General features: G+C 34.5%; 1 protein-coding gene across 1 annotated transcript in view; it reads right to left on the reverse strand.

Annotated features, from left to right (window-relative positions):
- Positions 1-27,518, reverse strand: part of COL25A1 (collagen type XXV alpha 1 chain) — a 220,349-nt gene that overhangs the window by 48,375 nt on the left and 144,456 nt on the right. Inside the window, exons 16-20 of the mRNA XM_053700184.1 lie at positions 24,493-24,561; positions 20,344-20,388; positions 14,626-14,670; positions 11,452-11,529; positions 10,849-10,872 (exon numbers count right to left, since the gene is read on the reverse strand). Coding sequence (XP_053556159.1) covers positions 10,849-10,872; positions 11,452-11,529; positions 14,626-14,670; positions 20,344-20,388; positions 24,493-24,561 — 261 coding nt within the window. The remainder of the gene's footprint in view (positions 1-10,848; positions 10,873-11,451; positions 11,530-14,625; positions 14,671-20,343; positions 20,389-24,492; positions 24,562-27,518) is intronic.

Below are 27,518 nucleotides of genomic sequence, written 5' to 3' on the forward strand. Positions count from 1 at the left end.
ACAAGATGACAACTATAAGATTCTTTTGAAAGACTTATAATATCTTTTACTCCATTTTAACATTACTGACACTTTTAAGTGTGAACCCACTGACTTTAAATATTGTATCTGCCTAGGAGGCCTATGCATTTGTAAATGTGTGCCCTATCCACTGTATGAATCCTCTCCAATAGGGATGAAAGTAGCTTTAATGAATCAATACCTTATGAACACTATGAAATAGTTTTTGACTAATGGGTTGAAAACAAGTACCTTTTTTTCTAAGGACAATGTTTTGTTTTCTTACCGCCTACATTTAGCATTTTGCTTAGTACTGATTGATGTAACAAGAAAATGAATTAATGATTATGTAAAACACAAGGCTAAATTATATGTATTTTATGGAATTATATTAGCAATGCTGCTAAAATGTTAAAAACAGAACCAAAATGTATCAAAAGAGAAAAGAAATTGCTTTTTATTGCTTTGAAAGAGAAAATGAATCAGTAGGTTTTTCAAACCCGTCAGTGATTGAAAAGAGATGGCAACATGCCAGTGAACATGAATTAAAATAGACTAGTTATTAAAAGTGTGGTATAACAATTAGGGCTAGATTACGAGTGGAGTGCAAATTAGCGATCCTGCTCGAGCGTTAACTGCTCTAAAAGTAAGCTTTTTGCAAACGTCGGGTACCGCTCATATACAAGTTAAAAACTAGACGCTTGCAAAAAGCTGAACTTAAAATATTGCAGCCATGTTAACGCATTCTCCCATAGAAGTCAATGGAGAAAAAAACTGTGTGTGTGTGTGTGGGGAAACACACTACGCATTTCTACATATAGCTGATGATATTTTGGTATAATATATATCTATACCTATATATACTATTTTATATAGGTATGGATATATACAGATATATAAAGGAATATCTATTCATAAATACTTAGAACATATTCCCCTATGTGAAGAACATTGGAATGTGAAATATTTACAGTATACACACACACTTCATTAAATATGCATATTGCATAAATATGATTTTTAAATGTTTTCAACTACCTGGCTGCAAAGGGCTTCAATGCACTTCTATATATGTCTATATATGCATACATATGTATTTATGTGTTTATATGTGTATATATGTCTATAAATTTATATATACACATATATAATATATAATCATATATACAGTATATATATATACTGTATATATATACTGTATATATATATATATATATATATATATATATATATATATATATTTATATATATATATATATATTGGAGTAGTCGTGTTAGTCCAGAGATTTAGATATCAAAATAACAAGAGTATTGCATTGAGCAATGATACTTTTTTTATTGGACTAACTATACATTTATAAATAGACAAGCTTTCGGAAGAGTTCCTTCCATTCTCAAGTCTGAAGCAATACTGACCAATTCATTGGAATTTACAGATTATATTGTTAAACACTGGATAGCTAAAAAGACAGAAAATGTTACAGAGGTCTGAGAGTAGGAGGTGTCGTAAAAATCATAGCTAATGATTTAGCTTATAACCCAGCAGTGATTCAAACCTTCTCCCAGCTGATGAGTAGCAATAACTATGAAACAGTCTGTCCTGAGATGGTTATGAATCACTGCACTAACCCTAGCTAAGTTTATAAGCTGTGTGAACAGCGATACTTTGGCGTAAAGGGAATCTGCTAAAAAGCAGACTTGAAGTAAAAAGGTGTGTCATTGTGAACCTAATTTGCATATCTTACCCAGAATCATTTGCTGCATTGGAAACAATGTAATTCAGAGGTTTTATGTGGGAAAAACAAGCCTTCTGGCCTGTCTAGATTTGTTAATGAACTACACAATGAGTTATGTTCTCTCTCTCTTTCTCTCTCTCTCTCTCTCTCTCTCTCTCTCTATATATATATATATATATATATATATATATATATATATATATATATATATATATATATTTTAGAGGACTAAGGACTAGTGGCCCAACATAGCTTAATAAGAGGATCTACAATTTACCTTCTTCTTGAACAAAAACAAAATGGAGGATGTGGCTACCACTCTGGGGGGTAGTTATCAAGCCGTCTACTTTTCTTGCTTCGCCGGCCCAATACGCCCGCCTAAGCTCGCCTACCTTCACCGCCGCGGACCTGAAAAAATACGCCTAAGTTATCAAATAAAGCTGTCAAAAAGCCGCGGGGCGATGAGCAGCGGACTGTGACAGTTATCACTCATCCGATCTCGCTGCCCTTCGGCTTTTTCCCAGCTTTATTGCTAGCCTGTCACTAAGCACTCACACTAAACTACACTGTTCTATCCCTATACCGGCGCCCCCGGAGCCTCCCGCAACTCAATAAAGTTACTAATCCCTAAACCGCCGCTCCTAGACCCTGCCGCAACTCTTATAAATGTATTAACCCCTATCCTGCCCCCCCCATACCGTCGCCCTCTATAATAAAATTATTAACCCCTATCCTGCTGATCCCGCATCTCTCCGCAACTAAATAAATAGTTTAACCCCTAAACCGCCGCTCCATGAACCCGCCGCAACCTATATTAAACCTATTAACCCATATCCTGCCCCCCCTACACCGTCGCCACCTATAATAAATTTATTAACCCCTAATCTGCCCCCCACTACGCCGCCGCCGCCACTGTCATAAAATTATTAACCCCTAAACCTAAGTCTAACCCTAACCCTAACGCCCCCCTAACATAAATATTAATTAAATAAATCTAAATAAATTAACTCTAATTAAGTAAATGAATCCTATTTAAAACTAAATACTTACCTTTAAAATAAACCCTAATATAGCTACAATATAAATAATAATTATATTCTAGCTATCTTAGGATTTATATTTATTTTACAGGTACCTTTCAATTTATTTTAACCATGTACAATAACTATTAAATAGTTATTAACTATTTAATAGCTTACCTAGCTAAAATAAAGAGAAATGTACCTGTGAAATAAATCCTAACCTAAGTTACAATTACACCTAACACTACACTATACTTTAATAAATTATTCCTATTTAAAAATAAATACTTACCTGTAAAATAAACCCTAAGATAGCTACAATGTAATTAATAATTATATTATAGCTATCTTAGGATTTATATTTATTTTACAGGTAACTTTGTATTTATTTTAGCTAGTTAGAATAGTTATTAAATAGTTATTAACTATTTAATAACTACATAGCTAAAAGAAATACAAAATTACCTGTAAAATAAATCATAACTTAAGTTACAATTAAACCTAATACTACACTATCATTAAATTAATTAAATAAATTAACTACAAATAACTACAATTAAATACAATTACATAAACTAACTAAAGTACAAAAAATAAAAAAAGCTAAGTTGCAAAAAATAAAAAAATAAGTTACAAACATGTTACAAATATTACAACAATTTTAAGCTATTTACACCTAATCTAAGCCCCCTAATAAAATAACAAACCCCCCCAAAATAAAAAAATGCCCTACCCTATTCTAAATTAAATAAATTTCAAAGCTCTTTTACCTTACCAGCCCTTAAAAGGGCCATTTGTGGGGGCATGCCCCAAAGAAAACAGCTCTTTTGCCTGTAAAAGAAAAATACAACCCCCCCCCAACATTAAAACCCACCACCCACATACCCCTAATCTAACCCAAACCCCCCTTACAAAAACCTAACACTAATCCCCTGAAGATCATCCTACCTTGAGCCGTCTTCACTCAGCCGAGCCACCGATGGAACTGAAGAGGACATCCGGAGCGGAAGAAGTTAATCCTCCAAGCGGCGCTGAAGAAATCTTCCATCCGATGAAGTCATCATCCAGGCGGCGCTGAAGAAAAGTCTTCGATCCGTCCGATGTCATCTTCCAAGAGGCGCTGAAGAGGTCTTCTATCCGGGCGAAGTCATCTTCCAAGCCGGGTCTTGAATCTTCCTTCCGCCGACGCGGAACCACCTTCTTCACCGACGGACTACGATGAATGACGGCTGCTTTAAGGGACGTCATCCAAGATGGCGTCCCCTCAATTCCGATTGGCTGATAGGATTCTATCAGCCAATCGGAATTAAGGTAGGAAAATCTGATTGGCTGATGGAATCAGCCAATCAGATTCAAGTTCAATCCGATTGGCTGATCCAATCAGCCAATCAGATTGAGCTCGCATTCTATTGGCTGATCGGAACAGCCAATAGAATGCGAGCTCAATCTGATTGGCTGATTCCATCAGCCAATCAGATTTTTCCTACCTTAATTCCGATTGGCTGATAGGATTCTATCAGCCAATCGGAATTGAGGGGACGCCATCTTGGATGACGTCCCTTAAAGGAGCCGTCATTCGTCGTAGTCCGTCGGTGAAGAAGGTGGTTCCGCGTCGGCGGAAGGAAGATTCAAGACCCGGCTTGGAAGATGACTTCGCCCGGATAGAAGACCTCTTCAGCGCCTCTTTGAAGATGACATCGGACGGATCGAAGACTTTTCTTCAGCGCCGCCTGGATGATGACTTCATCGGATGGAAGATTTCTTCAGCACCGCTTGGAGGATTAACTTCTTCCGCTCCGGATGTCCTCTTCAGTTCCATCGGTGGCTCGGCTGAGTGTAGACGACTCAAGGTAGGATGATCTTCAGGGGATTAGTGTTAGGTTTTTGTAAGGGGGGTTTGGGTTAGATTAGGGGTATGTGGGTGGTGGGTTTTAATGTTGGGGGGGGGGTTGTATTTTTCTTTTACAGGCAAAAGAGCTGTTTTCTTTGGGGCATGCCCCCACAAATGGCCCTTTTAAGGGCTGGTAAGGTAAAAGAGCTTTGAAATTTATTTAATTTAGAATAGGGTAGGGCATTTTTTTATTTTGGGGGGTTTGTTATTTTATTAGGGGCTTAGATTAGGTGTAAGTAGCTTAAAATTGTTGTAATATTTGTAACATGTTTGTAACTTATTTTTTTATTTTTTGTAACTTAGCTTTTTTTATTTTTTGTACTTTAGTTAGTTTATGTAATTGTATTTAATTGTAGTTATTTGTAGGTAGTTTATTTAATTAATTTAATGATAGTGTAGTATTAGGTTTAATTGTAACTTAAGTTAGGATTTATTTTACAGGTAATTTTGTATTTCTTTTAGCTATGTAGTTATTAAATAGTTAATAACTATTTAATAACTATTCTATCTAGCTAAAATAAATACAAAGTTACCTGTAAAATAAATATAAATCCTAAGATAGCTATAATATAATTATTAATTATATTGTAGCTATCTTAGGGTTTATTTTACAGGTAGGTATTTATTTTTAAATAGGAATAATTTATTAAAGTATAGTGTAGTGTTAGGTGTAATTGTAACTTAGGTTAGGATTTATTTCACAGGTACATTTCTCTTTATTTTAGCTAGGTAAGCTATTAAATAGTTAATAACTATTTAATAGCTATTGTACATGGTTAAAATAAATGGAAAAGTACCTGTGAAATAAATATAAATCCTAAGATAGCTACAATATAATTATTATTTATATTGTAGCTATATTAGGGTTTATTTTAAAGGTAAGTATTTAGTTTTAAATAGGATTCATTTACTTAATAAGAGTTACTTTATTTAGATTTATTTAATTAATATTTAAGTTAGGGGGGCGTTAGGGTTAGACTTAGGTTTAGGGGTTAATAATTTTATGACAGTGGCGGCGGCGTAGTGGGGGGCAGGATAGGGGTTAATAAATTTATTATAGGAGGCGACGGTGTAGGGGGGGCAGATTAGGGGTTAATAAATTTATTATAGGTGGCGACGGTGTAGGGGGGGCAGGATAGGGGTTAATACATTTAATATAGGTTGCGGCGGGTTCAGGGAGCGGCGGTTTAGGGGTTAATACATTTATTATAGTTGCGGTGGGCTCCGGGAGTGGCAGTTTAGGGGTTAATATGTATAGAGTAGCTTGCGGTGGGCTCCGGGAGCGGCGGTTTAGGGGGTAATAACTTTATTTAGTTGCGGCGGTGTAGGGGGGGGCAGATTAGTGGTGTTTAGACTCGGGGTACATGTTAGGGTGTTAGGTGCAGACATCTCCCATAGAAATCAATGGGATGTCTGTCAGCAGCGAACTTGTACTTTCGCTATGGTCAGACTCCCATTGATTCCTATGGGATCCGCCGCCTCCAGGCTGGCGGATTGAAAACCAGGTACGCTGGGCCGTAAAAGTGCTGAGCGTACCTGCTAGTTTTTTGATAGCTAGCAAAAGTAGTGAGAATGTGCCGCACTTGTGTGCGGAACATCTGGAGTGACGTAAGAATCGATCTGTGTCGGACTGAGTCCGGCGGATCGATGCTTACGTCACAAAATTCTACTTTTGCCGGTCTCGAGCCTTTGATAACTAAGGCGAATCAGCCTCGCCACAAATACGCTGCGGAATTCCAGCGTATTTGAGGTTGACGGCTTGATAACTAGGCCCCTATGTGTCCAGACACGTTTTGGCACATCAACTTCTGTTTTTATCAAGAAATGGCATTGTTGCATCTGTACTGAACATTCTTGTCAAAGTTTAATGATTATGGAAAATTGTTAGGCTATCTATGCCTATTTAGGTTCTCTATGGAGATATAGATCACTCCCTGTAATTCTGGCATTGTAAACTTTGAACAGTTCAAAGCAACTATAATAGTTTAGAAAAAAACTTGTATAAAAAAAATTTAAGGATATAGTTAAAAATATAAAAGTCTTAAAGGTACACACTAAGACTCTTTGTGCTTATATAGACAAGAAATTCTACAGCTAATTAATAACACTCCTAATGGGTTGTTGGTAAATGACATGTTAACAGTTAACAAAATATGTCATATTTAAAGAAGTAAGACATTTAAAAAATGTTCAATTAACAAAGTGAAAGAAAAAACATTTTGATGCATTTGATTTTATTCTTAATTTTAGCCTACTTTTCCTGTAATTTAAATATGAACATTTTAGTTTTATTAATGCTTCCAGAAAGTGTACACTCCGGAATTCAGAACTCTGATGCTTCTACATGCTGCCCAGTAATTGCTTGATCATTTCAGGAGCTCAATTATAATTGTCACTAACTGACCACAGCAAATGGCATAAACAACAACCATGATGAGGCTTTCCAATAAGTATTTTCCATCAACTGCAAATTTTAAATAAATAGTAGTTTCAAATTAATTTTCAAACATTTATTTTGAATGCAGATATTTTGCAATTCAGTGATTAAAGGGAAAGGAAAGTCAAAATAGCACTCGCATGATTCAGATAGGGCATGTCATTTTAAGACACTTTTAAATTCACTTCTATTTTCAAATGTGCTTTGTTCTCTTAGTATCCCTTGTTAAAAAATAACATGCACATATCATACACTAGTGGGAGCTGTTGCTAATTGGTGCCTGCACACATTTGTCTCTTGTGATTGGCTAACTAGATGTGTTCAGCTAGCTGCCAGTAGTGGAATGCTGTTCCTTCAGCAATGGATAACAAGACAATTAAGCATATTTGATAATAGAAGTAAATTGGAAAGTTGTTTAAAATTGTATGTTCTATCCAAATCATAAAAGAACATTTTGGGATTTCCTGTCCCTTTAATGTCCCTTAAATCTGTTCAGTTTTCATGATGTCCATATTATATAATAGTTTAAACCCTCTTCACTCTAACTCTGGTGGTCTGAGGTACCTCACAGCTTTTTAGATGGAATCAGAGACACCTAAAGGACAGGAGCAGGCTTATTCGATAAACATCAAATTTTATTTTAAAGAAGCAAAGCAGGATTAGAGAGCCACTTAAATAAATCACATGTAAGCGAAACATAAAAAAGTCTTGTTCCACATGACTATAATGTAAATATATGAGTGTTTTTCATTGTATGCTAACATAAGTACTGACAATATGTACCAATATCATGACTACACTGCATATAAACATACACACAGAATAATGCATCTGTGGAAATAAGGTCAGTACAGCATTTTCACTCAGTCATATGTTCATATTTATGTGATATTCATATAAAAACTAGATTTTCCTTCATTTAAGGCCAGTTAAACTCTACAGCAATGTTTATAAACCCTATTTTATAGGCAGAATTACATCTCACTTAATTGTATCATGTGGTTTGTAATTCACTACACCCTTCTTATAATGCTGTTTTATTTGTAAACCGCAAACCTATTCTTCAGTGCTACCAGTGGAGTAGCGTTACATAAAACAGGAAGACGGTCATAACATGTGAAACAGCAGCCAGGCACAAGGGAGAGCCCAGCCTACATCAGCTCACTTTTTGTTTATATGTCAATCTCTTTTAATTTAAATAAACTTACAATACTCCCTCAAGATCTCTACTCCCTCATAGCTCTACAGCTTGATTGATGCAGCTGACAGACTCTTTTGCTCAAAGTCCTGAGTTAGCAAACTATGTGCAGATACAAGCTTTACAAGAATGTAGCTAACTTGCAGACATGGCTAGATTTATCAATATACTATCTAGATAACTATCTAGGGGTTGAGCTTTACTCAGTGGGATTTCACAATTCACAAATTAAATTCCGAGAGACGTTTATCAAATCAAAATTTTACAAATGCATCTTGAAAACAAAGCAAATTAAAGCATTTATTAAATATCAAAATACGTTAGCTGTCCCATGAAAATACTTCCTCTCTTTTTTACATTACAGTGCACTGTGCACATGCCTTATTTCAGACATTGTGTCTGCCATTCCACACATCATTATGTCTTCTGCCTCTTGTTTACATAGATTAAAAGGCAAAAACAGCTTTTTTTAAAATGAGAAAAACATTATAGGTTTTTCTTCAATATCCAATATAATATATAACTAATATAGAGCAAGATTACAAGTGGAGCGTTATTTAACTCTCTTGCTTGAGTTTTAACTGCGCTAGAAGTAAGCCTTTTGCACGCGTATTAAAAGTTGAAAGTAAACTGTTTTCGCTTGTGTGCTAGCCCGATACAAGGAAAAGGCCGAATTTATAACTTATAATATTTTGCGTGTGATAACCTATTCCCCATAGAAGTCAATGGAGGGAAAAAAAACTACTGACGTGCAAACCCAATAGCATATTCTCAAATGCGCTAACCAGAAATGAAAATATAAATATTTCACATACAATGTTCTTCAGATAGATTTTTTTTTTCTACTGTATATATATATATATATATATATATATACATACATACATATATACACATGAGTATACATAGGTATAGATATATCCAAAATATATAGGAATATCTATTTATTAATACATAGAACATAGTCTGCTATGTGCAGAATGTTGGAATGTGAAATGTGTATAGTAAATACACGGTATAACACTTTTATTAAAGATGAATATTGAATAAATATGATTTTTCATGTATTAATGTACTTAACTGCAAAAGGCTCTAATGCACTTATATATATATATATATATATATATATATATATACAGTATATGTATATATATGTGTACATATGCATTTATGTGTGTATATATGTCTGTAAATACATATATACACATATGAATACATAAATACATATGTACACATATATAGACATCTCTATACATACATGCACATCTTTAGAGATGTATATGTATGTATCTCTATGTTAAAGCCCTTTGCCTGCTATTTTTTTCTAACACCTGAGACCTTATATCTTTGAGCCCTTATAACTTTTTAAAATCATATTTATTAGTATTTTTGATGTGCAATTAAGAACTGCATTAGAAAAGATCTGCATACAAAATATGGGCTAGATTACAAGTGGAATGCTAATTTATCGCACACGCCTGAAAATGAGAAACTTTATTCGTTTACGGGTGTGCGATAAATAACAAGTCATTACAAGTATCTGGTTATTGCTTCTGTGAGCTTGCGGTAGCAATTAGCGCTCCTAAAATTAACCAGAGTTTAAATCTCTGCTTAATTTTCAAAATGTGCCCCAATTGCAGCCAAAATACAGTGTAGTGTAGTTTTTAATATAAAAATGGAGCATTTTTTTTTTTTTTTTTTTTTTTAAAAGAAGCAGTTATGAGGGGTTAAAGTTGGCGGGAGTGGGGTGTTAGAGAAAAAAACAGCACTGAAAAGTGCCTTTACATTGTGGTCTATGTAAAAATAGATCTATATGTTTATATACATATATATTTATGTGTCAATATGTGTATATACACATATAAACACATAAATATGCATATACATATATATTTAAAATCTGCTGCCCATCACTGCGTGACTTACCCCCTTTTTCTGCAGTAGGTTCTCATGCCGAGTGTCACGGCATGAGAACGAGGCTCCCATTGGAGCCTACAGAAGTGCGCTCTCATGAACACAAAGCTTCTGTGCAATGCGAACGCAAGGTATAGTTTGCATTGCACCTAACTTGTAATAGCAGCCCACATTTGCATGCGCTGGTATTACTGAGTAGAGTGCAAATATCGTGCTTGCAAAAGCGATATTTTTTACGCCCCATTTGTAATCTGGCCCTATATGTTTTAAAATTAACAATATCTTTTTTAGCATATCTTAAAAAGGTTTTGCAAATTAAGAGTAGTTTAAAGCCATAATACTTGAAACACCTGGTGATATTCACAGTTCAAATACTGTATATACTGTTGAAGTGTCAGTAACATCCACCATATTTAAGTATGACAGAGGCACTCCAGCCTCTTTAAAGGGGTGGGGGCTTAGAATGCCCCTTTAATGTATAAATATAGACATTTAATGAAAATGTATGCTGTTTAATATGTTATCCAAATGGTTAATCTAAAACAGTTGTGCACAAATAAATTCTTTAATGTTAGAATTAGCAGATGGCTAACAAGCATGCATAGGATGAAGATCACACAATACACCATACAACATGCAGGTACAGTTACCGTTACAGTTATGGCTGTAATCCTCTGATGACAAGATGTAGCAACAAGAAACAAGATTTCATTTATTATTATATGATACTGCAATGTTAAATTGATTCTTCCAGAACAAAACAATTAGCTATATATCGTTTTTTTTAATTTCTGAAATTTTTGATTAATGTACACAGGATGTAATTTCAAGTCCCAGTAGTGACTCTGTTAAAAAAAAGTTCCAAATCTCTCTATATTTCTCATTCCCCAAATGATCCTGAGTAAAAATGTATCTGTCACATATGAAATACTTGTTACTACCTGCTCTTAGTTCTGGCAGCAAATTGAGCTAGCAATAAATCATCTCTGTCCTCGGCAGATGATGTCAGACAATAATCAAGAGAATATCAGTATATTTCAGCCAGCCAAAAGTATTCAAAGAGACATTAAGAGAGACAGAACGGCTTAAGAATTGCCGAAGAATCAACTTGATTAATGTACTCTACAAAACAGTGCAGTTAATATAGATACCTATGGAACTGCGCCATTTCCACAATTCAATTGCAGTAATAAATTTAAAAAATACACATCTCTTCTCTGCATTTCTTCCTTTTACATTTTTCCTTCACATACCTGCAAAGCTTCCTGTATATTTCCATTGTAGTCTATGATCTCAGTTGCTCCTTGGTCCCCCTTATGTCCGGGAGGTCCCTAAAAGAATATATGAAAATAGCAATATTAATATTACTAATGGTATTATGTATTAATCACATTATATTGACCTAGATTACAAGTGGAGCGCTATTGAAAGTGACGGGTGCGCTACCAATATCTCGGAGCCGAACTAAGATTATTTTTTAAATTGTTGCTCTAAAAACGTTAGCATGAATTGAGACCTGAAGTAGTGTTAGGGCTGGAAGAAAAGTATAACAAAAAACATATAAAACATATTAAAATAAAGTATTACACTTATATATAAATAAAAATGTAAAATAAATGTAGAAAAAGTGTTTTAAAGGGATATTGTAAATAGCAAGATGTTTGACAAGGAAGGGCTCAAAGGTTTATATTATCTCATATGCATATGAATATGTGTATGTATTTGTACATGTGATGAAAGAAACGAAGCTTCTTAATTCTTTGCCAATCAACGGTATACAGTATATATCTGCACACATATTTACATATATTCACATACAGTATATACATACACACATACAAATATACAAACATATATATATATATATATATATATATATATATATATATATACAGTTGTGCTCATAAGTTTACATACCCTGGCAGAATTTATGATTTCTTGGCCATTTTTCAGAGAATATGAATGATAACACAAACACTTTTCTTTCACTCATGGTTAGTGTTTGGCTGAAGCCATTTATTATCAATCAACTGTGTTTACTCTCTTTAAATCATAATGACAACAGAAACTACCCAAATGACCCTGATCAAAAGTTCACATACCCTGGTGATTTTGGCCTGATAACATGCAAACAAGTTGAGACAAAGGGGTTTGAATGGCTATTAAAGGTAACCATCCTCGCCTGTGATCTGTTTGCTTGTAGTTAGTGTGTGTGTATAAAAGGGTCAATTAGTTTCTGGACTGCTGACAGACCCTTGCATCTTTCATCCAGTGCTGCACTGAAGTTTCTGGATTCTGAGTCATGGGGAAAGCAAAAGAATTGTCAAAGGATCTGCGGGAAAAGGTAGTTGAACTGTATAAAACAGGAAAGGGATATAAAAAGATATCCAAGGAATTGAGAATGCAAATCAGCAGTGTTCAAACTCTAATCAAGAAGTGGAAAATGAGGGGTTCTGTTTGATAACATACTGCATTCATCTTGCCATCAATTCTGACCAAATTTCCTGTGCCTTTGTAGCTAACACATCCCCAAAACATCAGCGATCCACATCAGTGTTTCACAGTAGGAATGGTGTACCTTTCATCATAGGCCTTGTTGACTCCTCTCCAAATGTAGCGTTTATGGTTGTGGCCAAAAAGCTCAATTTTGGTCTCATTACTCCAAATGACTTCGTGCCAGAAGGTTTGAGGCTTGTCTCTGTGCTGTTTGGAGTATTGTAAGCGGGATACTTTCTGGCATTTGCGTAGTAATGGCTTTCTTCTGGCGACTCGACCATGCAGCCCATCTTTCTTCAAGTGCCTCCTTATTGTGCACGCACATGTTTTCAGAGAGTCCCGCATTTCACCTGAAGTTATTTGTGGGTTAGTCATTGCATCCCAAACCATTTTCCTGGCAGTTGTGGCTGAAATTTTAGTTGGTCTACCTGACCGTGGTTTAGTTTCAACAGAACCCCTCATTTTCCACTTCTTGATTAGAGTTTGAACACTGCTGATTTGCATTCTTAATTCCTTGGATATCCTTTTATATCCCTTTCCTGTTTTATACAGTTCAACTACCTTTTCCTGCAGATCCTTTGACAATTCTGTTGCTTTCCCCATGACTCAGAATCCAGAATCACCAGTGCAGCACTGGATAAAAGGTGCAAGGGTCTGTCAGGAGTCCAGAAACTCATTGACCTTTTATACACACACACTAATTACAAGAAAACCGATCACAGGTGAGGATGGTTACCTTTAATAGCCATTCAAACCCCTTTGTGTCCACTTGTGTGCATGTTATAAGACCAAAATCACCAGGGTATGTAAAGTTTTGATCAGGGTCATTTGGGTAGTTTCTGTTTTCATTATGATTTAAAAAGAGTAAACACAGTTGATTGATAATAAATGGCTTCAGCCAAACACTAACCATGAGTGAAAGAAAAGTGTTTGTGTTATCATTCATATTCTCTGAAAAATGGCCAAGAAATCATAAATTTCGCCAGGGTATGTAAACTTATGAGCACAACTGTATATATATATATATATACACCAACAACGTGAACTCTTTTTTTTATTTAACACATAAATACTTTAAATAGCATTGTTTTCTTTTAAATACATAAAAATATACACCTATATCTATATATCTGTCTATATACACTATATATATATATATATATATATATATATATATATATATATATATATATTAAACAACAACATATTGGCACCAGAGGTTATTGCCAAAATCGACAGGAGATGTCCCATCCACTTATATCTATCTATCTGTCTGTCTATTTGAAAATAAAAATATAATTTGTAGAGTGCCCCATAAACGTCTATGGGGAGCAGGAGTTAGTGTGGCCACGTTTTCGACCTTCCATAAGTTAGTGCGCCTGAGGCGTTCACTCAAACGCAAACTTTTCAGTTTCAACTTGTAACATGAGTGCAAGAATAGGTGTGCTGTTGATTTAACTTGAGCACTGTTAACACATCAATAGCGTTAAAAGTTTTGCACTCTACTAATCTAGTCTAGGCCAAGAAGTCTAAGACACCACTGTGTGTTAAAATGCCATAGTTTGTGTGACAGTTATTGTAATGTTTACAATGATATAATTTTATTGTGCCAAAAACATTCCCCAATTTCTGTGCTTACCTTACAAGCTAAAATGAATACCTTTTTTGCATGTTTAACCAAAAAACTAAAATGTATTAATTAATTAACTAATTAATTAATTAATGCCTTCATTAATTTGTTTAAAGCTTAAGTATTTTTTGCATACTATAAATAGGAACGATAAGAAAAATCAAACATTTCTATATACGGTAAAACTATGTACTGTAGATTGTGAACAAAAGTCAGCAAATTAGCAGTTACAGATAAAATACAAATTAGCAGTTACAGATAAAATACAAATTAGCAGTTACAGAAAAAAGAAAATACTTACTCTAGGACCAATGGGACCAGAATCTCCTTTGTCACCGGAATCTCCCTAAAATTGCACAGAAAAAGCAGAATATTATAGCAATTGAGGACAGGTCATTTTGGATAAACATTTGGAGAATCTTATCACCTTCATCTAATATATATACTCTTCCCAAAGAAAATATAGTCACAAAACTCCTTATAGAGTTTAAAAAACAAGCTTATTCTTCTAGAAAATAATCCATCCCTTTAGTTTTCTATTAGATCCACACACTTTGTTACACCACTTCTGGTCATTGGTGCATATGTTTATTCATAAATGCAAAAATTAATTACAGGGTAAAACTAATAAAACATAGTTTGTTTTTACATTAAAAAGCTAATAGATATATAACTGCAATTTGTTCTCTTGGTAGAATTTTTTTAAAATGATATAATACATAGAATACATAGCAACTTACTATAATAGGTTTTATATTTTAGGAAACCTTGGCAAAATTAGCAACATTGTGTGTTCCTTTCTGTATTTACCAAAAGACATTTGCTGAGTGAAGTCTTTATATATTTATATGTAAAATTATTTAATTTCCTTATACTTGCCAGTCTCACCAAATTTACCAAGGTTGTTGAAAAATAAGTTAGTCTGACCGGATCATTTACAAATAATAATGATAATAAGTAGGAATAAGTACATTTACCAGCAAATAAGTCATCACACTGTGTCTTGCATATTCAATATTGTTGAAAATAAACAGCATTTATCTAGATAAATATGTCATATAATACGGTTCTAACTGTGCCAGCACTGCAACCAACTTAATGCATCAATAAAGCAATAAATAAATAAATAATAAAGCAAGCCCATTATTTTGAAAGTAAGACAAGATCAATTAATACTAAGTGGTGAGATTTGACCTCCCTCAGTATTCTTATCTTTATCATACACAAGAACATAATCAATGACTATTAATCGGTCAAAGTCAAATACTACTGGGTAAAATGAGAAGAGATCACAGAGCAATATGATGAACAATAGAATTTGATAGATAAAGAATGACAAAAAGGGTAAAAGTTACTAAGAATTCTATGCAGCCATAGCAGCTTCACTAATCTTTCCTTCTTCAACTATTCGTAGGTTATTCTACACAACTGAGATATTAAGCTCATATTTGTTTATTTGTTGTATTGCAAATAGGTTATTTTAAAAAGAATTACAATTTTTAGTGCATTATATTGATTTTCTTTAGTACAGCTACTTTTTTTATGTGGGGATAGTGTATCCATGTCCAATAAAAGGGCTGCAGAAATTAATCCTGTCAGCCATTAAGTAGGGAATGCTTAAAGGGACAGGGTACTGTAGAATTAGTTTCCCCTTAATTTAACATTCTAATTTACCCCTATTATAACATTTTCTTCGTTCTCTTGTTATTTTATTTAAAAAGCAGGAATGTAAAGCTTAGGAGCCAGCCTATTTTAGGTTCAGCACCCTGGATAGAGCTTGCTTATTGGCGCATACATTTAGCCACCAATCAGCAAGTGTTACCCATGTGCTGAACCAAAAATGGGCAGGCTCCTAAGTGTTGTATTCCTTCTTTTCAAATAAAGATATGAAGAAAAATTGATAATAGGAGTAAATTAGAAAGTTGCTTAAATGTGCATGCTCTGTCTGTATCATGAAAGAAAAAAATTGAGTTTAGTATCCCTTTAAGATAGATAAATAATAAGCTAGATAGATGATTGATAGATAGATAGATAGATAATAGGCTAGATAGATGATAGATAGATAGATAGATAGATGGATGGATAGATAGATGATAGATAGATATATAGATGATATATAGATAGATGATAGATAGATAGCTAGACAGATGATATATAGCTAGATGATAGATAGATAGATAAATAGATAAATAATAGGCTAATATCAAAAGAAACAAGGAAAATTGGAGAGCATATTGATACATTCCTGACCTGCATGTCCTTTCCTCTAAGAGAATTATGAATTATGAGTACACTTAATTTGTAATGTCACAAGCAAATGTGAACATCCTTCAGTACAAGTATCTCTGATATCCCTGAGTGTTATTAATCAAATGTGATTCCCTTAATAAACAAGGAAGTAAAGAAAACAGTAAACAAGATGGAACGCCTGTGCTGAACTGTATATAAATATTATAGAAAATGTTAAAGTATATCATAAAGTTTGTCATGGGGATTAATATATTTGGGAAATTAAGCAGAATTAATGTTAATACATTTATATTAAAAATATTTCAGAAATTATTTATGTTAAATATTTTTTTCCTCTACATATGTATGGTTCAGAACCTAATAATTTAAAGGGACAATATATGGTTCCCTCATATTTTCTTAAGTACTACTTCTGGTGTTGCTGGAGCCACACAAATAGGCAGTCATCAGGGGCATATATACAAGCATCTCTGAGGAGTCAATTAAGACTGGACCAGCACCTTTATGGGGCTCATTTGATGCTGCAGTCAGTAGTGGCATCAGTACAAGAATGCCTAGTTGGGGCTGACCCTCGGTTTACCCCCTGAAAAAATGGCACACAGTTTAAAGAAAGTGGCTCAGCTTCTGCAAATGGCTAGAAAGGATGCTGTTAAATTGTGCTGCTTGCCAGGACCTTTGCACTGGGGCTCAGTGTAATGTCCCTGGCACTCATAATAAAACATTGCTTATATGATGGGGATATAAAGCATGTAAATCTACTAAAGGAACACCACAACACTAACTCATATCATCTTCTGTTAAACAGACGGCTTCACATCATTCCCTCCTATTGACTGCCTCACATGTTTAACCTTTATGATAAAGATTATTTGTTATGAGCATGATATACATCTCAATATCTAGAGAGCTTTATTCATTTTAGATTTTTTGTAAAGCTGTAAAGAACATGGTTTTTATTATAACTTTCATTTTATTTTGTATGATATGCTTTATAAATTAGGTCTTGCTGTGCCATAAAGTGAGATAGAGAACTCTCACCTAGATTACGAGTTTTGCGTTACGGGGCGGTACGGTTTTTATGCTGAAAAAATGGCCATTACGCTGGAATGGCCAGGAACGCATATTACGAGTCGTGTCGGTATAGCTACACAGCAAGCATTTTAGCCTGTAACGCAACGTCCATTCTGCACTCAAAAAAATTGTGTTTTTGTGTGCGATTTTCATAGTGCCAGTATTACAGGTTGTGCGGTCCGGCTAAAATGCTTGCGTTACAGCCTATACCGACACGATCCATACCGCCATCTGAGAGCAGTAGTTATGGATTTTGCAAAGCAAAAATGTTTCACAAAACTTATAACTATTAACCCTTAAACTGCCACCCACATTGCGACTATTAAATAAACCTATTAACCCCTAATCTGCTGCCCACCCACATCGCAAACGCTTTTTAAATATATTAACAACTAAACTGCCGCTCCCCGGCATCGCTGACACTGTAGTAAAGTTATTAACCCCGAAACTTCTGGCCTCCCACATCAATGCCACTAAATAAACATATTAACCCCTAAACCTCTGGCCTCCCACATGGCTGCCACTAAATAAACATATTAAGCCCTAAACCGCTGGCCCCCCACATCTCAAAACACTAAATTAAACTATTAACCCCTAAACATAACACCCCCTAACTTTAAATTAAAATTACAATATAACTTAATTTAAATAAATAAAAACTTACCTGTGAAATAGAAATAAAACTAATTTTAAACTATAAATTAACATAACATAACTATTCTAAAAAAAATAAAAAACTACCAATTAAAATTTTTAAAAAACCTAACACTACGAAAAAAAATAAAAAAAATCTAAAATTACAAAAAATAATAAACACTTAATTACGAAAAATAGAAAACACTAATCTTACAAAAAATAAATGAAATTATCCAAAATAAAAACAATTACACCTAATCTAATAGCCCTATAAAAATAAAAAAGCCCCCCAAAATAAAAACACCCCCTTCCTACAATAAACTACCAAAATAAAAAACCTAACTCTAAAAAAATCCTAAGCTACCCATTGCCACTAAAGGGACATTTGTATGGGCATTACCCTTAAAAGGGCATTCAGCTCTTTTACAATTTCCCAAAGCCCTAATTAAAAAAAAAACACCCAAAAAGAAGAAGAAAAAAAAAACTTACATTAACCCCATTAAATCTGCTCACTGTTATTAAAGTCCAGACACTCATCTTCATCCAGGCAGCGACACCTTCATCCATCTCAGGGACATCTTCTATCTTTATCTCGGAGGCGCGGAGCAGAGCTATCCTGGAAGCAGATCCCATCCTGCACGGAGCGTCCTTTTCATACGGTCCCTGACGTACACTGAAGTTGAATGCAAGGTAGCCATTTCAAAATGGCGTACCTTGCATTCCTATTGGCTGATTTGATTCTTCAAATTCAAATCAGCCAATAGGATGAGAGCTACTGAAATCCTATTGGCTGTTCAAATCATGTCAGGAGCGGCGGATTAGGGGTTAATAACTTTATTTAGTTGTCGGCATTGTCAGGGGCGGCGGATTAGTGGTGTTTAGACTAGGGTTTTATGTTAGGGTGTATCTTTTTTTCTCCATAGACATCAATGGGGCAGCGTTACAGAAATTTTTCATTCTGCACTTCAGGTGTTAGGTTTTTTTTCTAACACTCTCCCCATTGATGTCTATGGGGAAAAGCGTGCATGAGCACATCAAATCAGCTCTTGGCTTTTGTGCGGTATGGAACTTAACGCTACCATATCGCACGCACAAGGAGGCTTTTCAGTAACTCATAATGGCAGCGCTATGGAGAGTGAAATAATGCAACTTTTTTTCGTTAGTTTTGCACCCTGTTTAGCGCAAAACTCGTAATCTAGGCATCTGTTTCTTAAGCGTGTTTATATTTTCTCCCTGATCTCCCTGTATTTTTTAGGTGCTTCCCAAAAAAATCACTTGTGTTTCTTTTCATATCTGTATTTCCAATATTGTTTCAAAGTAGAAAATAGAACTGATAAATTGAATTACAAATTATGTGTATGTGTATATATATATATATATATATATATATATATATACACTGTATATATATATATATATATATATATATATATAACACTGCACTAAAACCACAGCACCTTGATTTGTATCACATGGGTTTCGCAGTGTATTATCTTGTCAAATCTGAGTCACCAGAGGAAGATCCTTTATATACTATAGGCCCAATGTCTTTACATGTTGTATTCAGTGAGCATTTCTAGAGGTTTAATGAATCTAGCTCATAGAAATGAATTCACTATCATTGCTAATCCTAAATATACTGGCTAACCTTTTACTATTGAAAACATAAGCATATGCAAGGAGCAAACTAAGCTTTATCATTAATATTATTCATTCAATTCTGGGGCCCAAAATTTTTTTTTAAAGAAAATAAAACACACACAAACAAACAGAACAACCAAATCATGACCACTAGATGGAGCCACCAAATTATCTTAAGTTATATTACCATAAATAAATAAAGATGACTAAAAATGAGGATGTTATTGTATGATTTAATTAACCTGAAGTAAGTTAGACTGGGGGCAGCCATGTGAAAGTATATTTCAAAAGAACATGCAAATAAAATTTGATTTAAGTCATGCAATCAATCATTTTACTATTAACCCAGCTTACAAATTGTGTTCCTAAACTGAATGGAATACAACTAAACACATCACTGGTGCAAGGAAGTGCCACTGACCTTTGACCCTTTAGAGCCTCTAGCTCCAGATTCACCTGGTTCCCCCTGTTACATGTAAATAATGAAAAAGAAGCAAATACAATAGTTAAAGAAAGTAAAGAAAGAAAGTGATTAGGCATATCAGAAACATAGTATAGAAAGAAAAAGCAAACATGCCAATACTATTAATACCCTACTTGCTCATCTGGCAGACTGGGGGTTAAGCGAAATAGGAATTTCTGTTCTTTGAATTGCTAAATATCACTTACATTGATTCACTTGTGTAAAAGTCTATGGGGCCTATTTATCAAGCTAACATAACCTGCCCGTCTGCTCTGAGGCAATGGACAGAGATTGCAGTAAATCAACCTGATCCAATACGATCGGGTTGATTGACACCCCCTGCTCGGGAATCTGCAGGGGGTGGTAATTGCACCAGCAGTTCACCAGAACTGCTGGTGCAATGATAAATGCTGAGAACGTATGCTGTCGGCATTTATCGATGTGCAGCGGACATGATCCGCAATATTGGTTCATGTCTGCTCACACATTAGTAAATAGGCCCCTATATGTCTACCTATAATATATTTCTCTTAAAACATTTAAAAACGTTCTCATCCATCCCAGTTTTATGTCACACTCTGACCTTTTGCTTTGCTGTTCATTTTTAAAAAGGTGTATGGCATATATAATATTACTTGCTCAGTAAAATGATGTTCTTTAGAATTCCAGTCACTCACCTAATACATGATGCTGCCGCCCTTACTTAAAGTGGATGTAAAGTTTCATGAATGAGTGCCCGGTTTTTAAAAATACTATTTAAAACAGGGGCACTTTCATTCATGAAACTTCACATTGCAGCGCACCGCACAATATTTACGTTGCACGCAAAAAGATGATAAAAACTCAATATTGCTTGCACACAATAGTTAGCACACCACTCATATTCTAGCCCAGTGTCTTTATCAGATATAAAACAACGCATTTTATATTAACATTTTTACAGTAGCTAACAAAAGGTGAGAGAGAACAATGTAGGGTTTGGGCTGTGGGTCCTGATAATTTGGGATTAATTGTAGTTAGGACCAAGATGTGGTTGGGTAAGTTGCAGTTTAATTAGGATATTGCTGTGGCGGGTTCAGGGATCACATGATCCTTCAGATGCACTAATATAGGTATAAATTATAATGGGGCTGCAGATCATTAGAAGCATTAAAGGGACACTAAAGCCAATGTTCTTCTTTCATGATTTAGATAGAGCAGATCATTTTAAGCAATTTACTAATTTTCTCCTATTATCAAATTTTCTTTGTTCTCTTGCTATCTTTATTTAAAAAGCAGGAATGTAAAGCTTAAGAGCCGATCCATTTTTGGTTGAGAACCTGGGTTTTGCTTGCTTATTGGTTGAGAAATGTAGCCACCAATAAGCAAGCACTATCCATTGTGCTGAATCTAAAATGGGCTGGCTCCTAAGCTTTCAGCTCCTGCTTTTTAAATAAAGATAGCAAGAGAATGAAGAAAAATTGATAGTAGGAGTAAATTGGAAAGCTGCTTAAAATGACAAACTCTATCTGAATAGTTAAAGAAAAAATTTGGGTTTATTATCCCTTTAAGGGCTGCATATAAATCTATGGCTTTTAATCACACTAATAACAATACTCTTCCTAAAAATGTCCAACGGCAAAGTGTCAGATTTAGGTAAGGTTTCAGGGCACCCTCTATCTGTTGTTCTCAACTCCAAAGGATACCTTTGATTTGTGGCCACCACCATTTACCAGAAGTACTCAAAGCACACATATTTTTCCTAGGGCCACAAAAGCGATGGTGCATATTCAAGTTACCTTTTTTTCCTAGGGCCTGCAAAGATGCCAATTGGCTATGCCTGCATTAGAGCATTATTTTTATATTTGTCTGCAATGAGTTTTAGGCTATCTTGAATCTGTTATAAGGAAATTACACAAGGTCAAGGCAGCTGTAATGAAAATGGAGACCTGCTGCACATAACAGTGACAGGCATAGGATACTGTAGCTATAATCATATAGTGGCTTTCATAGCATGTACAAGCATTGCAATTACTTGGATCTTGTTACAATGTGGCTGTTGGCTAAATAATAGCTTTTATGAGTTTGATCACATGAAAGCCCCAATTGATTGCAATACTATGCTGTCACTGTCAATTGTGGCAAGTATAGGATCTAAGCCAATGTTTGACAGTAAATATAATATGTTTGGAATGGATAAAAGACCAAGACAGCTCCTAGTTAGTATCTGTGGTGATTTATTAAGTATCAGTAAACATTTTTTTTGCACAGAGTAAAACAATAAATCAGGCACATTGCAGAAATAATGTGTTACCATAATAGATGTAAAAAAAAAACCCCATATATTCAAAATAGTCATTTAAATACCAGATTCACAGACATGCAAGTTATAATTCAATAAACTGTAAGATCTACAGTTATGTTATCTGTTGGTAATCAGCCAAGGAAGGGATTTTGGAAGCTGCTGCAGATACACTTGATCTTTAAACAATATTTCAAACTATTTTATTGGTTAAAAAAAAGATTATAAAATATATTGAGTCACTTACAGGGAACATAACTTTTTGGATTCTTTTCATATGAATTCATATTTAAAGTGACTATAAAGTTTATTTTAATATATATGAAGCCTGTCTATGTATGAGCATAGTCGCTACATTTGTATAAGTGGTTTTAATCTAAATATGATATTGCAATGTTATAAAAATGTTCGATAACTATGCCTCGCTCCTCCCATCTGCTACTTCCTGCTCAAAGATATGATTATAGCAGAGAGCGGTCCCACCCGCTCCCTACGTCATGACTTTAGGCTCACTCCAGAGAAATAAGCTTTGTGCATGCGCTATAGGTGAAGGGGGGCAGTTTAGATAGAGTCCTGGATTTCAACTGGCTAATAAAAAAAAACGTCATAATAAAAAAAATAATAATCACGGAGCAGGGTGGAAAATGTGACCGTGACGATATGAATCCAACGTTTAAAAGGTAATAACTTCGATCGATTAGTAAAATATACAAAACCATAAATTAAAGTATACTTATTTTACAAAAGGACAGTAACGGAATATTTATTATTGCGCAACTTTATGCTCACTTTAAAGTTCAGTTATGCAATGTATGGGTATAACATAATAATATACAAGAGGAAATATCAACTGTTTATCTTAGATATTTTAGTCTATCAATCAACTTATCTACTGGGTTTTTTCCACACAAAAAAAATCACTCAATTATTTTATTAAGATTGCTCTAAAACAGTGTTATGACTGAAATGATTTCTCTTTAAAACTAAAAAATAAAGGTGCACAATAATTTCTAGATGTTCCTTTCCACTTTCGCAAATGATATTTTTTCAGTGACATTCTTTGTTAGTGCTCTCTGATATCTTCACCAAGACTTTGTCAGCAAATAAAACCATTATTCCCGTTAAAAATGTGTTTCGATTTGCTACTAATCTGAAGCATGTGATGAGATGCTCAATAAGGCTCCAGAAAGCCCCAGGGGATGAATTGAAATATTTTAATTCCCACCATTAACTATGTATTATGAAGGGCTAAACCCAGTGAGTATCTTCTGCAAGAAGATATGAGTTATGCACATTGCATAGTTAAAGGGACAGTCTACTCAAAAAATATTATTATTTAAAAAGATAGATAATTCCTTTATTGCCTCGTTCTGCATAACCAACACGGTTATATTAATATACTTTTTACCGCTGTGATTACCTTGTATCTGAGCCTCTGTAGACAACCTCCTTATCTCAATGCTATTTACAGACTTGCATTAATTAGTGCTGACTCATGAATAACTCCAAGAGAGTGAGCACAATGTTAACTATATAGCACACATGAACAAGCAGTGTCTACTGTCTTGCCGTGAAAAGCTAAAAAAATGCTCTGAGATAAAGGCGGCCTTTTATCTCTTAGCCAAAATGACCTTTTACAGAATAAATAGATAGTGTTATACACAATGGCAACTTGAAATTTACCTGACACACATATTAGATCTAATGAATTTACGTGTAAATATGCAGGATGCTGGTTTAGAAACTATTTGTTTTGACTTCTAGATTTGTAATTTGTCCTTGCTATAAATTACTGATGAGATCTTTCATCGGACAACAAGACATACCTTTGGACCAGTTAATCCAGGACTACCTCTTTCTCCCCTTCCAGGAGGTCCTAATTCTCCTCGTTCTCCCTGTACATAGAAATAAAAAATCTCTCAGTTTGTTCAGCTTTATTCTTACAATGCAGCAGTTATATCATATGTTGTCAGCAATACTACAACGCCGACTTGGAGATGAGAATAAGAAAACAATATCAGAAAAATACACCAAAATTATACATATAAATGAGAAAAGAAGCTTTAGCTTTGCACCTTTACTATATATAAACTTTATATAGCAATGTCACTTTTTGCATGCTCACATCTTCCTGCCTGACCACTTTATTTCTATCATTTACAAATTGCTGCCTTCCTTTTAGTTTCTCTTATACCAATCCTCTATCCCTCCCTGAAAACAAGCATTTTCCCACTGTCCCATAAACAAACGTTAAAGGGACAGTCTACTCCAGAATTGTTATTGTTTAAAAATATAGATAATCCCTTTATCACCCATTCCCCAGTTTTGCACAACCAACATGGTTATATTAATATACTTTTTACCTCTGTGATTACCTTGTATCTAAGCCTTTGCAGACAGTCCCCTTACTTCAGTTCTTTTGACAGACTTGCATTTTAACCAATCAGTGCTGACTCATAAATAACTCCACACGAGTGAGCCATATGTTAACTATATGGCACACATGAACTAGCACTGTCAAAATGCACTGATATAAGAGGTGGCCTATAAGGGCTTAGAAATAAGCATATTAGCCTACCTAGGTTAAGCTTTAACAAAGAATGCCAAGAGAACAAAGCAAATGTTATGATAAAAATAAATTGGAAAGGTATTTAAAATTGAATGCTCTATCTGAATCATGAAAGTTTTATTTTATCTAGTCTGTTCATTTAATCACACCTATGCCTAAATACCTTCACTTTATGTAGCCTTCTGCTCCAACGACTGCCATATTTCTCTATTTCCTCCTGAATTAAAACGTTTAGAAATGCTTATGTACAAATGCTTAAAACATTTCCTTTCATCAGATTCTTTTGTTGTTCTGACATATATAAAATATATCTGTATATAGTTCTCAGCTATGTAATTGTACAGTTAATATATTTTTCTATACACCATTCCCTGCCCCTATATATCTGTGCTTTGAAACTTCACAAAGTTTTGTTATAGGTCCTTTATATTTTTAAGTCTACACATCATCACTACATTTCCTATCAAGTGTTGTGTGTGAAATTAAAATCTGTCTCTCTAAAGCAGAGCTATCATCTTATTTACTTGTTTGTGTCCAAAGCTAGCACCCTTAATATCATCTCACTGTCTAATACTCACCAAAAGTGTGAGAATTGTTTGGTTTCTAATCAATGGCAATTTTTTTAACTAAATGTAATTTTTAAAAAACATAATACACATATAGAGAAGCGCACTCTCAGGTACAAACAACCAGCTCAACAACTTGTTAGCTTGTCCTATGGTGATTTACCACCTGGGTGCAGCTTCTTCTTAGCCGAGTAATGCTTTTCACATAGTAGAACTTTCCTGTAGAATATCAGTCTTATCCCGCCTATTATGGTCTGTCCAGTGCTGAAATACCAGGACATTCCTCTCTGAACAAGGAACACTGCATCCCCAGATGAACGTTTCTGCCTTCATTGGGCCTTGTCAATGAGGTGCAGACATATTCCTTTAAACACACTGAGCAAGGAGCCCACGCCTGGTTGCCATTTTTCCTAAAAAACTTTGCATTAAAATGTCTGACAACTTCTGAGTCCAATATTGAGAATTGAATGTCCCTTAAAGGACACACAATTCAAAAAAATAAATATATAAAAATGAACTGCTCAATACATCATTTAATTGCTTGGTTGCCACAGAGAGCAAGTCCAACCAAAAGACAGAAGCACTCACCAAGTAGTACAAAAATTCAAAGATTTATTGGAGTTTCCCCATAGTACATAGATTAAGACTTTTTTTTTTTAGTACAAAATTTCAAAGATTTATTGGAGTTTCCAATGACAGAATGACAGTCCCTTTTGTAGTAAATTCAAATCATCCTCAGACATAAACTTTTTTGAGATATTTACCACCAAGGATGTGTGTCTCAGGATTGAATTTACTACAAAATGGACTGTCAATCTGTCCTCCTGCTAAAGGGGATCTATTTGAAATACACGTGGACTTATATAGTTTTTTCAGGACACTTAAACTTAAATCCTTCTTTTCTAGAAAGGTATCAATGGGTACAGAAAGAAACACTATAATAAGTGATATGGGCACTAACAATTTATCTTTAAAAACGCTGGGTCTAAGAAATAAAAGTAAGTTTATTCCATATGTGTATGACCATAGTATTGATATTTATTCTAACTTGGTTCTAGATGAGGTTAAGTCATTATACTCAGAAAGAAAACAGAAATTTCAGAGAATAGGAAGTGATGAAACTTTTGGGCAAAAAGAGAAAAAGGCCTTAAATTAATTGAGATCTAGTACTGATATTATTTTGAAATCTGCCAATAAGGGCAGAGGCACAGTAATGCTTGATAAGGTGTACTATGTCAATGAGACTAGATCTCAATTGGCAGATGAAAAAGTGTATCATTTATTGTCCCATAATCCCATATATGAAATTCAGAAAGAGATCCAGAGTGTAGTTAAGAAAGCAGTCAATAATGGCATTATTGATAAAGCAGAAGCGACATTCGTAACATGTGATGATAACAAAATACCTGTGTTATACACCTTACCAAAGGTTCATAAAAATCTTAAAATACCACCTGGATGTCCCATCGTGTCCAGTATAGGGTCAGCATTTTCCCATATTTCTATTTATTTAGACCTCTTAAATACAATAAGAGAATTGCCTATTTCATGTGATACTATGCACACTGGATGTATTAAGTCTGTACACCTCCATTCCTCATGCAACAGGGATAGGTGCAGTTAGGAAGGTTTTAGTACAGACAGGAAAATATGATCCCCCACAGATTGAATTTATTTTGGATCTTTTAGTAAGATGTAATTATTCTTTTGTTTCAGG

The sequence above is a fragment of the Bombina bombina genome, chromosome 2 (genome assembly GCF_027579735.1).
Source record: "Bombina bombina isolate aBomBom1 chromosome 2, aBomBom1.pri, whole genome shotgun sequence".
In the NCBI taxonomy this organism is placed as follows: domain Eukaryota; kingdom Metazoa; phylum Chordata; class Amphibia; order Anura; family Bombinatoridae; genus Bombina; species Bombina bombina.